The sequence below is a fragment of the Conger conger genome, chromosome 1 (genome assembly GCF_963514075.1).
Source record: "Conger conger chromosome 1, fConCon1.1, whole genome shotgun sequence".
Classification (NCBI taxonomy): domain Eukaryota; kingdom Metazoa; phylum Chordata; class Actinopteri; order Anguilliformes; family Congridae; genus Conger; species Conger conger.
Window position 1 is genome coordinate 53,514,684 of NC_083760.1, and position 14,389 is coordinate 53,529,072.

The 14,389-nt window shown below is 40.5% G+C and overlaps 1 protein-coding gene across 1 annotated transcript in view; it reads right to left on the reverse strand.

Annotated features, from left to right (window-relative positions):
* rundc3b (RUN domain containing 3b) overlaps window positions 1-14,389 on the reverse strand; it is a 49,110-nt gene that overhangs the window by 5,048 nt on the left and 29,673 nt on the right. Inside the window, exon 9 of the mRNA XM_061260128.1 lies at window positions 1,165-1,311. Within this exon, the coding sequence (XP_061116112.1) occupies window positions 1,165-1,311 (147 nt within the window). The remainder of the gene's footprint in view (window positions 1-1,164; window positions 1,312-14,389) is intronic.

Here is a 14,389-nt window from a genome sequence, read left to right on the forward strand (position 1 = left end):
GCGGATGACGTCACCCGGGTCCTGTTACCAAGCATTGGCCAGTGGAGTTAGAAGCTTCTAGAACCCCCTTGCCTGCCAGGCATATCACAACAGAGCATCCAGAGTCTTAACCCTAAATACAGCCTTCCCTCCTGCAGCGAATGCTTATGAAGGCTTCCCTTTCTCAGGTAATTTTAGGTCTCGCTCTTAAAATACCAAGTGAGGCCTGAAGCATTTTGTCATATCAATAACAAGGACCACAGAAAATAAATAACAACAAGAGAAACAACACTACTCAAAGGCAGTTACAACAGCCAGGTTGAATAATATGTCACTGTAAACCAACAAGAAACAAACTAAAGTCTTCTACATCTTAATCTGGAGATTAATTCCTGTAAACCATTGACTGAGCGCTGTGAAAAAAACTGAGAGGAAGAGGAATTAGTCCTCGGTGCACAGTCGTAATCACCAACGAGCCAGGTTTAATTTGATTAGAGGAAAAAATGTCAACGGGCTTGTGCGTCAGTGAAAACAGCCTCCCGTAATCTAAGTCTGCTTTTCTCTCAGTTCTGAAAATTGATTTTTTTTTCGCATTGGCTTATTCCGGTGCATTACAAGGATAAAGGACAAAATAGTTTGTGCGACAGGATTGTGAAAAGGTGCTGGTACCTTTATGTACCATTATTGACATGATAAGTAATTAAATAGCTCTCAATGCCTGACGCTTTCCTTTGAACTTGCTTATGCAACAACATAATAATTGGTACTGTGCCCAATGAAAAAAACTGCTATTCTGCCAGAGAAATGAAATCCTTCATTTGTGCTGTTATGCTTCTATTAAATAATACATCATGTAATTTTCTACAATGTTTGACACATCTTTATTTAATTTTATTCATTGTGTCCACAACTGCTGCTGTAGTGTTTCCAGTAGAGGCCTGGCTATGCACATAAATGTATTCTCATTCCTCTCATCAACAATAATAAACAAAATAATACAAATAATATCAATAAACAATTATGATTATTATCATGATTATTATTAGTAGTAGTAATGGGCTAGTAATGGTAGTAGTAGTAGTAGTAGTAGTAGTAGAAAAAGAGTTGCTATCATTAGCTCACATTTCCATCCACTATGCTCCTCTATTGTCAAAGACAAAGGGAAAAGTGGAAAATGACACATACTCCTCCCACTGTCCTGCGCGTTTCCTGTAGAGCAGGGTATCCAGGGCGACGGCGCTGGTGTCAAGAGCGCCCGGAGAAGGCCACTGATTGGTGAGATGAGTGGTTAACTCCTGCCTGGATCTCAGATCATGGTTCTTCAGCACTGTTCTGGGGAAAAGAGACACAGCCAGAGGCTTTTCGCACATACAGGAAAAGCGGTTCCTGTACAGCAGATAGGCAGCTTTATTCCCTCTGAGTGCATCTCATTAATGCATCACAGTATGTTCTGTGTCTGGAACAATTCTTATTTCCACATAGGAAGGTACAATACACACAGAAACAAAGGAGAATACGATGTGAAACACCAGTTAGCGTAGTGTACTGCAATGCTTTTCTCTAGGGAAGAGAACAGACTGAAATTTAGCATGAAAGACTGAGCCCAAATTGATATGTCAGTCACCAATTTCCCAAGAGAAAATCCTGAGACATGCAGCACATTTGGTACAGTGAATACAATGATGCATACAATTACACTGGGCTCCAAAATTATTGGTACCCTTCATAAAAATGGAGAAAAATATAATATAATAAACAACATTGACAAAGCTGTATATTTTATGTTCAAACACATTTTCCAATGTTTCTTATTTAGTAATCTCATTTTGTCTGAAAACCACAGATGCCAAACTTACTGGCACACTTAACAATTATTGTAAATAAAATCAAACAAAGTGAAATTGGCAATACAATTTGACTTTACTTTAATCTCAGTTTAAAGGAACTATATTGTGTTATGTATGAAAGAGTATGAAAATGAGGTAACAAGCATGCAAAATCCCTTTGTCAACCATCAGCATGGGAAAAGCCAAAGAACTGTCAATTCAGAAGACACACACAGCAATTGGCTATCACAAGTCAGGTAATGAGTACAAAAACATACATAAATGGTTCAATATACCACAATAAAACAAGGTGTAAAGCATATGAAATAATTGCAAACTTGCCAGGAAGAGGATGCAAGTGCATATTATCCCCACAGACAGTAAGTCTTCCTTACTGACGCAGGCCATAAGTTACCCAAGTTAAGTTACTATACTTAAGTGCATTTTTTGCGTTCAGTGGGAATTTTCAACCACTATGGTAACATGATATATTGTTTGAACTCATGGTTCCACCTGTATAATGTGATAACTCAGAGAATCGTCAAAAGAATGTCCATTGTTTACTTAGAATTTATCCGGAGGATATCATTGTTGTCTGTTTCACCGTTGCATACTGAGGAAGACAGTGAAAACAACTAATGCTCAACAATAGAGAGCATTTTTATTGACAAGACCCCATGTTATATCTCTAAATATTGCATTATTATTCAGTATGCTTATAAATAAGGAGCAAGCCTGCTTATGAGTAATAAATACCATGCAAAATTGTGGAATGTGTTTGACTTGTTGATGGGAGTTGGGTATTTGACAAAGACGTCAATCAATGGACCTCAATGAATATGTTAGTACACAAGATATTATTATTGTGATTATTGTACTTATTTTTACAATCTTCTCGACCTGTTGCTATCTGAGGAGACCACAAGGAGAGGGAGGGGGACAAAAATACAATAAAAAGTGTTGTAAACTATATACTAAGCAAAATACAGTATTTTACACGTTAGAAGACCCAAAATATCATTTAGTTTCCATTTTTCCTTTTGGGGACTCCAAATATCAGAACTGCCTACACAAATCTTTGAAGAAACAATCCAGAATGCACATTTTTGGTGATATTATCATCAAATTTGAAAGTGGATTTGTCTAGTGTTTTTGCTGTGGTTCCATTGTGTTTCTAAGTGTGCCAGGCACCACTACAATAATCAGTAACTTTGATATAGTCATACCTTTTGGCCATACAAGGATACAAGGAGAAGCACCTCAAACCTACTGTCAAATATGGCAGTGGGTCAATGTTTTGGAGATGTTGTCAGTGGTCCAGGGGCAACATTTAAGGCCAATAGCACAATGAATTCGGCAAAGTACCAGGAAATCTTGGCAGAAAATCTGGTTGCCTCAACTCGGAAGCTGAGTCTTGGTCGTAGGTAGATTGTCCATCAGACGCGATATAAATGCCAACCATTTACCATTTACCATTTGAATGCTTGTGTGTGGACACCTGGTTACTGAAAACCAACCGTTGAACTACTAAAATTGAAAAACAAATATAACCATGACCGGCTAAGGGAGGAGGACGGGCTATGAACACATCATTACCTTGAAGTGGAGCTGACATCTCCCGCATTAAGCTGAATCTCATCCAGCAGAGCAGGCTGTGATGCACCTCTTCAGTATTTGGAGTGCTCTCAACATAAGGAGGGCAAAATGCAAATGGGCCTGACATTTACATCATTACTATACTGCGCTGCACTGAATGCGGCAGCCCATCTAAAGTGTTCTCATTAGTGGAGATAATTGCTGAAGTCTGCCACTCATATCAACAGACAAAAGCTTAAGTAAGGAGTGTGAGAAATCAGTTGCACGCTTGTGACAAATGTCAATTGAAGGATCCCATTGAAAAAAGGATGTGACATTTCAAGGAGCTTATCTTGCTAATAAATACATTTCAAATAATACAAATTCTAGCGTAAGCAAGTAATGCATGGTGGCACAGACCACATTTATAAAAAATCAAGTAAAAGGGAAATTATCCAGAAAATGAAGACGTTACAATATATATGGAAGCATATCATGTCAAAATTTAAATTGAAGTAGCTTTATCCAATGATGATGAATGAAAATGCAAACTGTCAATAAAGTCCTTAAGAGGTGTGGCATATATCACATTGGTTTCCACAACTTCCGTTCAGTGGCAGGATGTTGCTCCACCTTGATTGGATGGCTGGATGCATTTTCATTAGAATTTTGACACCTTCTTTGGATAGTGCGTGAATGTCATTAATGCAAGGTCAATTACCATTATAATTTGAATAAAGCTACTCATAAAGCATGGAAATCCCTGTTTAAATGAAATGTCAATACTAGAAAATGAAATGGCAAAAGCAAAAGGAATTATTGGATTTTAATTTTAATTTTGACACAAAATGACTGGGACATTTAAATTCAAATATAGATTTACATTTTATGCATTTCGTTAGAAATGCCTCGATATGCTTTCATAAATCTCTGCTGGCAGACCAAAATTGTTTTTGTCTTGGATGCATAAACTATGACACATTTATAGAAACCACATCTGAAGACAGATGGCTCACCCACTGTCTGATGAGATGGGTGAAAGGTTATAGCCTTCAAACAATAAGATACATTTGTTTTATATTTTTTGCATTGAGTTTTTGGGTATGATTAATCATTCTCATACAGAACAAGAACTACATTTGAACTATATCATTCACAAGGAAACCAATTTCCTCAGTAATGGATCTGATTGACTTCTAGAGATAAAGATAGCAACCCTTCCTGGCAGTTTTATGGCTGACAACCTTCCCTAATTGGATCGCAAATTTACACTTGATTAACAGCTGATACATTTGAAACAATGCTTACACTACGCATTCTCAGCATTTTCTGTGGGTATAAGTACACAAGTCTGTGGGTATCAATCGCCAGTTTCCTGAACAGCTGCCGGTGTTGATACAAGCCCTGTGTACTTAGGCACTAGGGCACAGAGGCTTCAATGATTAAACCAGGTCAGTCTGTGTGCAAACACTGCGAGTGTCACACAGCATGAGCAGAGCCAGCTCCTAATCTGTTACAGAGAAGCCAGGAGGTCTGAGTGACTGCACACCATAATCAGCATGCCACTCAACTGTAAGACTGTACAGTACCTAATAAACTAGGTGTACAGATGAACTGAGTGCAATATGGGCACTGAGTTATGCTATGCCAGCTTGGACAGCTTGAAAATTGAGCTGGTCATGCTGGTCATAAGCTGGTCTAGCTGGGTATGACCTGGTCAACCAGTATGGCCAAGCTGGTCATAATGCAGGTCTAGCTAAATATGAGCTGGTCAACCAGCTAGTCCTGGTAGCTTGTTTGAGCAGTTTCCATCAGGTATACAGATGAACAGAGTGCAATATGGTGATTACCCTGCGGTAAAATCCAGCTATGCCAGCTTGACAATTGAGCCAGTCAAGCTGGTCACAAGCTGGTCTAGCTGGGTATGAGCTGGTCAACCAGCTAGTCCAGGTACAGTAGCTTCTCTAAGCTGTTTCAAAACATAGATTGAGCTGGTCAAACCATGTCAAGCTAGGAGCTGGTCTGAACTGGTCAACCAGCTAAACCATGTCGAGCTGGGAGCAGAATTCCTGAAATAACTGCAGACTACTATAAACAAAGCAGCCCGCCCTTGCTTGCCAAGTAGATAGCTAGCTGCCAAACAAACAAAAAACATTAAGTGAACATCTCTGCTAACCCTAGCTATGAACCAGCAAGGTATTTGGGGTATTCATGGGGTGGCTGCATGTATCTGAATCACCCCACTCAGGGGAGTATGATCCTCCACCATGGTGGTTTTTGCACCCATCCTTTTGGTAAATGGTAAATGGTTGGCATTTATATAGCGCCTTTATCCGAAGCGCTGTACAATTAATGCTTCTCATTCACCCATTCATACACACAACAACGGCGATTGGCTGCCATGCAAGGCGCCAACCAGCTCCTCAGGAGCATTTAGGGGTTAGGTGTCTCGCTCAGGGACACTTCGACACAGCCCGGGCGGGGGATCGATTAATCAAATCAAATCGATCATCAAAATTAAAAGAAAAAAACAATTCATTTTCAACTTGCAGAATTGACTTATAGCTCATTTTCTGAGCAATCTGGATAAATAAATATGGAAGGCCATCAAAGTGACTCAGCAATATCTTGTTAATAATATTATTATTAATAATCAGCCAATGTAACAGGTATAGGATTTGGATTTTCCATGTTAATTTATAAAGTTGATCCTCAAACCACTGTCAACAATACATTTTTGCACACACAGAATTGTGTAAGTGGACTTGTGGCGGCATAGCTGACCATCAGGGGTGAGTGTTGCGCAATGAGATGGTATGAGTCCTGCAAACAAACCCGTCCAATCGCATGTAGTGCATAACAACTGCAGCTGAAACAAATTCACAAAACTGCATATGAACTGCCTATGAACATTTGAACCACTTGTCTCTCAGGATTGCTTATGTATCTTTATGCATTGCCTTTGTAAAAATCATTTCCAGACAGATCATATCTCACCTTCAATGACATGTGAAGAACTCCAATGCCCTTTCAATTCAAGATTACATTCACAGAAAATTTCCTCCACAGACAAGGCACAATGAATCTAACCACAGCTCTCAATGAGTGGGAATCCTACATTCATGGCCTCTCGCTGTGATTGAAATGTCAGGCAGCATCCATCTCAGCAGCGGCCCAGAAAACAGCTCTGCAGATCTGTATTTTCACAATTGTTCCTCCCGAAATCGGTAATTAGCCTCAACGGGCATTCTCAGAGGCCACCTATGGTTCCCTGTTGGGTTCTGTGAGAATATCGATGCATAATGACCACTATAGCAGACCTCATGCTATGGGGTATGTGTGTAAACAAAGCACATAAGAGTGCTGCAATCAAATGCAAATATTATTTCTATATACACTTTTGGCCAGTGCCTCTTGTTAATAATGTGCTGTTGTAGGGGAAAATTCACAGAACGAAAGATCTCCCTCCTAAAAGCATGATAACCAATCACAAGTCAAAATCAGACTCCACCTTAGTGAGCAGGCTGGTTCCTCCAAAACTCTCGACGATGTGTGCTAAAAGTTTATCAATATATCTGTATTAAAGTATGATATGTATCCTGTATAGTTTCAAACTGATTAACTGCTAAATTGTGCCAGGATTACACAGTGAGCCCAGCCAGCTGGCAGGGGGGGGGCCCGTCTTGAACTGTGTAGACCAAACTGTCAAGGACACGGGCAGAGCAAGATATGACTATACAGCTGATTTCTCCGGGACTCTCGATGTTTTATGCCAGGAGTGTATCTATTTGACCTAGAACATTAATTATAGCTGAGCTTATGAAAATGCAAGAAACCACAGTGAAAACTGTTGAAATGAGAGCAAAGAATGCTACGTACATTTACTCCCTTAGAAGAGAATAATTAATCAAATGTTTAGTATGTCTGTAGATTAGAAAAGTATATTAGAAGTGAATATTAATGAAATGTTTAGTTTGTCTGTATATTTTCAATGATTACTGCTGCTTAGTTCGTCTTATAAAAGCGAAAGATACAGAGTGACGTGTATGGATGACGTGTTAGAGGGAGGGCATCCAGAACTTTCTGAGGTCTGGTAGTTTGCCAAGAGCAGGTGCGGGGTGAAGTGAGGACACGTAGTTGGCAGAATGCCCTGAACTTTGTACAGAGTTGGCAGAGCATAAGGACCGTTGGCAATTTGCCACAATGACGTTGTGGGAGGAGCGTTGGGAGGAGTTACGATAAGAAAAGTGTGGGTGATTTGCCAGAATGAGGTTTTAGGAGGAGTTGTAGGTGGAGTAACTGTGTATAAAATGGGTGTACAAATGCCAGTCGGGGTTCAGTTCTGGAGAGCTGATCCGGCTTTATGCACGTGTGCTAATAAAGTCTGATTTTCCTGAAGATCTTGCTGCCTGGTGTCATCTTTTCCCTTGCGAAGATGTTTTTCGACAAATTGAAGATTTGGACTCTGTCGTTTCCTAGACACGACATTTGGGGGCTCGTCCGGGATACGAAAGAGAAAGAGAAGCTCCCGGCGACTGGAGACCAGGGTGGAGAGTACTTTTTGATAGGCTGCAGCTGCAGCTTATCAGGGAATGAAAGTATTCAAGGACTCTGATCTCCTCTCCCGGACGCCGGAGGCAACATTCTCTTGTATAATTAACCCGGCAACTAAATTAAGGGGACAAACGTAGCAAACTTTTCAGGAAACGTGCGCGAGGTGAACTGTGAGTAAACGGTGTGGGAATTTATTAATTGTGGTGGAAAATGTTTTTTTAGCGGAACTTGTATTAAGTCTAAAAAGTATATTGATACTGCGGACTGAAGTTATATTGTTGCTGCTAACGATTTTAAGTTATGTGATAAGAGGTGCCAGAGACTTGGAAGGAAAGAAACCCAAAAAGGGGATCCTGCAAGCTATATCTAGGTAGTTACCTCAAGGTGTGATGTAAGAGAAAAATTGCTGTGATGTAAGAGAAAATACTGTTACGCTGTGCTGATGCTTCGAAGGCTTGTGCGAATATAATGTTGTATTGAGGCAACAAAGGTAAAAATAACGCTGTGCTGAGGCTTAGAATGCTTGTGCGTGTGCGGATATAACGTTGTATTGAGACAACGGAGGTAAAAATCGTTATTTATGCATGTGTAAGATAAGAAACGCAAAGAGTGAATAAAAGTATTAACGGGAGAAAATACAGGCTCTGGCGGAAAAATAAAGATAAAATATATAATAATATAGATAATAATAGGGAAAATAAAGGTTAAAGACATAATAATATAGATAATAATAGGCGGAAAAAATATAAATAAATAGATAATAATATAAAAGTATTACGGGCAGTATATGAAAATGAAAAAGGGAAAGAAAACTGCGATTGAGATAATAGCGGGGGTGTATCTTAAATGTATACAGGAGATAGAAACTATCTCCGATAAGTGGAAACAAAAAAAGAACTAAGAAAATGGTGGCAAAATGGCCGTTTGATAAGAAAAATATGCGGAGGAGAAGGAGAGCGTAATGGCGGCGGGTAGAAACTGAAGCGAAGAGGCGACTCCGCCTCCATATGACGTGTGGCCTTGGGAAGGAGGAGTGTGGAGAAGGGGGGTCAAAACAGGTGCAGAGGGACTTAGCTGGGTGATACAGAACTATAATTTTTTAAAAATAAAACAAGAACAACACAGAAACCCATACGGTTTTGCGATAAGGAGGAGCTCCCCAAAATAGTAGGGCCATTATTAATTAGGGTTGCTGTACCTCGATACATTCCCTGGTCCACTCAGGGCATGCGACATGTAATAACAAATCTCCCTGAGTTACAGAATGGAGTGAGCCACTGGTTCAGGGTGCTGGAGAAGGAGATGAGCGGCCGAATCTTGGCTGTCGGGGGCCTGAAGGCTCTCCTGGGGAAGGTTGTGGGGATGGAAACAATGCTGGACATATTCGAGCAGGCTGGCGTTGTCAGAGCCCAGATGCAAACCTACAGCAGTGGACAGTGGGCCATTTGACAATGTACGTGCTGCGCAGGTGGAGGCTGATAACCGAAAGGGACGCACAAACAGATCCTATAATGCCGTAAAGCCATACGGGAGGGGATGTCACCAGGAGTGGGGTGCCGCCTCGATGAGGTGGTGGGACTGAACACCATGACACGCAGGGAGTTTGTGGATCATGTGGCGCATGCTGAAGAGAGACAGCGAAAAGATGGAAAAAAGCTAGAAAATCAAGCAAAAGACATTCAAAGAAAACTACTGTGCAGCTGAAGGAGCTGGAAGCCAAAGAACAAAAGCACCCCCCACACCCGAACCATGGAGCAGCCCGATGGCGCCCCGCCAGCAGTGGTCTACAACTTCTCCGGCATCCCTCACCCAGTGGCCATGCAAGGTAATATACAAGGGGGGGAACTACAAATGGGTGGGAACCAAATGAAGGGAGGGCCAGGGAATGGTGGGCAAACCAATCAGTGGAAAGGGCAGCAGAGTCAGCGCAATTTTGATGATGCTGGTAGGGGTAGTATTTATGATAGCTGGTATTTATCTGATTCTAATTGGAGTAGATAATCAAAGTAAAAATAAAAGTAAACTTGGTGAACTTAGACAGAGTAGTAACACATAGAACCAGACGCCTTCCTAAAGGTTGTCTCTTTTTATTTTCTTGCTCATGTGAGCTTGTGGGTGAGGGACGTTGTCCCCGGTATTTGTATTTTGGTTTGTGTTTTTTCCTGAGCTGCGTCTCACGGTTCTTTATTTCCGTGCTTAGTGTTTTTTCTGGGTTCTATGTTGTTATTTTGGTTGGGGTGTTCTCCCTGTTTTTTAGGGTCACTTTATTCCAGCTTACAGCTGGGAGTGCCAGAAGCACCAACAGTGCCCCAGCGGACCCAGTACGAGAATTGCAAGCCGGCTCATCAGTGGAGGGACGTGCAGACCACATCCACTGGTTGGAAGATCAAGCCGGCTCACCAGTGGAGGGACGTGCAGACCACATCCACTGGTTGGATCCAGGAGCCCACCTGTTACATGGACTATGGCAATTCCTCGTGCTACGAATCAACATGTTAACAAAATTAAAAGAAGTGTGTGATAATTTTAATAGTTGAGTCACTTAGGAAAATACATACAGCTGTGATACGGCTATGGCCAGTCAAATTACGCGGGATGCACTTGTGCAGAGAGTGTTGGAGAAACCATGGAAATGCCGTTATATTGAGGAGTCTGAGGCAATTGGATGCTGCTATAGCAGCAGGGGATGTGCAGGAACCCAACTTAGTATGGTGCATTGGCCAAGGGAGATATTCGGGGCCATAGGTTTTGACCCCGAAAGGGGGGAATGTAGGGGAAAATTCACAGAACGAAAGATCTCCCTCCTAAAAGCATGATAACCAATCACAAGTCAAAATCAGACTCCACCTTAGTGAGCAGGCTGGTTCCTCCAAAACTCTCGACGATGTGTGCTAAAAGTTTATCAATATATCTGTATTAAAGTATGATATGTATCCTGTATAGTTTCAAACTGATTAACTGCTAAATTGTGCCAGGATTACACAGTGAGCCCAGCCAGCTGGCAGGGGGGGGCCCCGTCTTGAACTGTGTAGACCAAACTGTCAAGGACACGGGCAGAGCAAGATATGACTATACAGCTGATTTCTCCGGGACTCTCGATGTTTTATGCCAGGAGTGTATCTATTTGACCTAGAACATTAATTATAGCTGAGCTTATGAAAATGCAAGAAACCACAGTGAAAACTGTTGAAATGAGAGCAAAGAATGCTACGTACATTTACTCCCTTAGAAGAGAATAATTAATCAAATGTTTAGTATGTCTGTAGATTAGAAAAGTATATTAGAAGTGAATATTAATGAAATGTTTAGTTTGTCTGTATATTTTCAATGATTACTGCTGCTTAGTTCGTCTTATAAAAGCGAAAGATACAGAGTGACGTGTATGGATGACGTGTTAGAGGGAGGGCATCCAGAACTTTCTGAGGTCTGGTAGTTTGCCAAGAGCAGGTGCGGGGTGAAGTGAGGACACGTAGTTGGCAGAATGCCCTGAACTTTGTACAGAGTTGGCAGAGCATAAGGACCGTTGGCAATTTGCCACAATGACGTTGTGGGAGGAGCGTTGGGAGGAGTTACGATAAGAAAAGTGTGGGTGATTTGCCAGAATGAGGTTTTAGGAGGAGTTGTAGGTGGAGTAACTGTGTATAAAATGGGTGTACAAATGCCAGTCGGGGTTCAGTTCTGGAGAGCTGATCCGGCTTTATGCACGTGTGCTAATAAAGTCTGATTTTCCTGAAGATCTTGCTGCCTGGTGTCATCTTTTCCCTTGCGAAGATGTTTTTCGACAAATTGAAGATTTGGACTCTGTCGTTTCCTAGACACGACACTGTGTTTATGGTGTGCAGAAAATATGTCATCACAGCACAGAACCATACAAGTATACAAGTCAATCACACTTTACAATAAGGTTAGATGAATTGGCATTAACTAATGTAGTTGTAAGCTAACTAACTACTGAGACGTTAATATGTACAACTTTGTTCATGTATTTTTCATTAACAACTAACTTACATTAATTAATGGCAATTCATATTGGAATGAAAAAAAAACCCTTCCAAGCAAGCTTGGAAATGACATACTCGATATAATATGATTACTATTCTTGAATTGTTGACTACAGGCATAATCCTGGTCTTTTCTGAAAGCTAGCCCTTTGGGGTTTGTTTTCCAAGATTCAGAATTACTCAACATATTACTGAAGCAATGTTACAGAAGCCCAAACATGGTTAAAGAGGAAGCTTTTATTCTCACTGAAAATATTTCTGTTCCTGTTTTTGAATGGATAGAGATTATTGTGGATTTGGCTAATGTGGTTAAAAACACAATGAAGCCACAGCACAACACTGGACAAATCCGGTTTCAAATTTGATGACAATATCACCAAAAATTTAACAGGTTGAGAGGATAATAAAAAATAAGTACAATGATGACAATAATAACATCTTGTATACTAATATTGTCAGGTTCTGTGTTTTTCATTGTCTAGGTTTTGTCTAAGTTGTTAGTGTTTCCGTGTATTGTTACCCTCTGTGCTTTCTGTAGTCTGCCTGTCCTCCCACTCATTCCCATTCATTCATTTCTGTTTTCACCACCTCATTATCATGCACACCTGATTATTATTTCCCCTCGTTATCCCTCTATATAAACCTGTCTGTTTTGTTAAGTCTCTGCCAGATTGTTGTGTTCATGCCATACTCTCCAGCATTTATTTCTGATTGACTTCTGTTTTGACCTGTTTTGTTTTAGACCTCCGCTTCTTTCATGGTTGTAAAATGTCAACCTTTTTAGGCATAAAATCTCAAGAACAGTTTTTTCTGAAGCGCAATCTCTGCATTATGTTAAAAAAAATAAAAAATAAAATGCTGAGCTGTTTTATGCAAGCCTAACAAAATATACACCATTGGAAACAGCTATCACTTCAATAACATGCACATAGTCGGTTCTTTGCTGGACAAAATTTTTTACTGTAGTTGATTGTGCTCGGATGGGGCAAACACCTATACTTAGCAACTGCATTAAGGTTAAGGTTACTGGTCAGAGAAGCTCTTATGTGAGCTCACAGGGTTCCAGATTGCCTATACAAAACATAGATAATAGCATTCCTAGGTACAAGTACTTTTGTAGAAGTATGTAGCAGCAAAACGGACAATGATTATTTCTCCAGAGAAGCACGTTTTTAGAATTAGAAAGTATTGCATTTGGTTCGCAGGCCCATGCCATGAAAAGGACACCGACATTACCATATTTCTTGTAATATTTGGGTTTCCAAAGTGCAGAGAACACAAGGTCTCCCCACCTTGTTTTACCACCCTCATACAAAATAAGGTACTGTTGTCACTAAAGTAATGGCATCTCAAAATAGATTACACAGATGGAACCATGGGTTTTAACACTTTTAAATGATAAATCCTGTTACCATAGTGATTGAAAATTGCAAAAAATGCAAAAAAAAACCCACACCAAAAAAGGACACAAAAAAATCAAAAAAAGCCCCAGGCTGGTGAGAGGGGTGAATGTATTTGTTAATGGTTAACTGTTACATCCCAGTGTATTATAAGGTTAGATCTAGGGATGTAATTTTAAGGGTACTGTTTGGAGTTTTTGGCTGGGTATTGCCGCGTGCTGGTTTTTCCCTATACAGGTAGGAGTGCATCCTGTTGCCGGGTGACCTGCCTTGGTGGATGTCCATGACGACCGTCGCGGAGGAACCACCTGGCCATGCAGATGCTGCGGAGACCAGGATCGCGGCGCGACGTGGGATTAAAAGATGCACGACTATATAACAGCTGGACGTCGTCATCTCATCGGAATCGCCATTTGAATCACCATACGAATCATCATTTGAATAATCTTCTTGAGACTCATCTACTTTGAGCCATATTCTCTTCTCGCTCTCCCTTTTGGTTATTTAGGTTTACCACTTTTAGCTATTAATTATCAAGACTATAGAATACTTTATTTAGTCTCACAAGCCCAGCGTTCTCGGTTCTTCTTTTGGACTTACAAGAACCGACCATCGGACGACCTTGGACCGCTGTATGGACTGCCTGGTGAGGCTCTGTAAATAGTTTATAGTTTAGAGTTATAGGTTTAAGCTTAGGATTAAGACGATCATTAACTTGTAAATATTAAATGATTATTTAACCGATAAATCCCGTGTTGCGTTTCAGTCACGCCTTTGCATATTACTGTGGTTGTGTGTTAAATGTTACGAACTTTTACACCCATTTGTCTTTGTTACATTGTTGGGTTTCCGTTTCGTAACATTAACTAATTATAAGATTACCCTATGGTTTGCTAATGTATAAATATTAATGTAACTAATACATTAGTTAGTAGTTAACAAATGCATTAACTAATGAAAAGTCAGCATTTAGGCAGCCTATAGCCTAGTGGCTAACGTTAAGTTGCTTGACTGGGACCCGGAAGGTTGGTGGTTCAAATATGCAATAAGATCC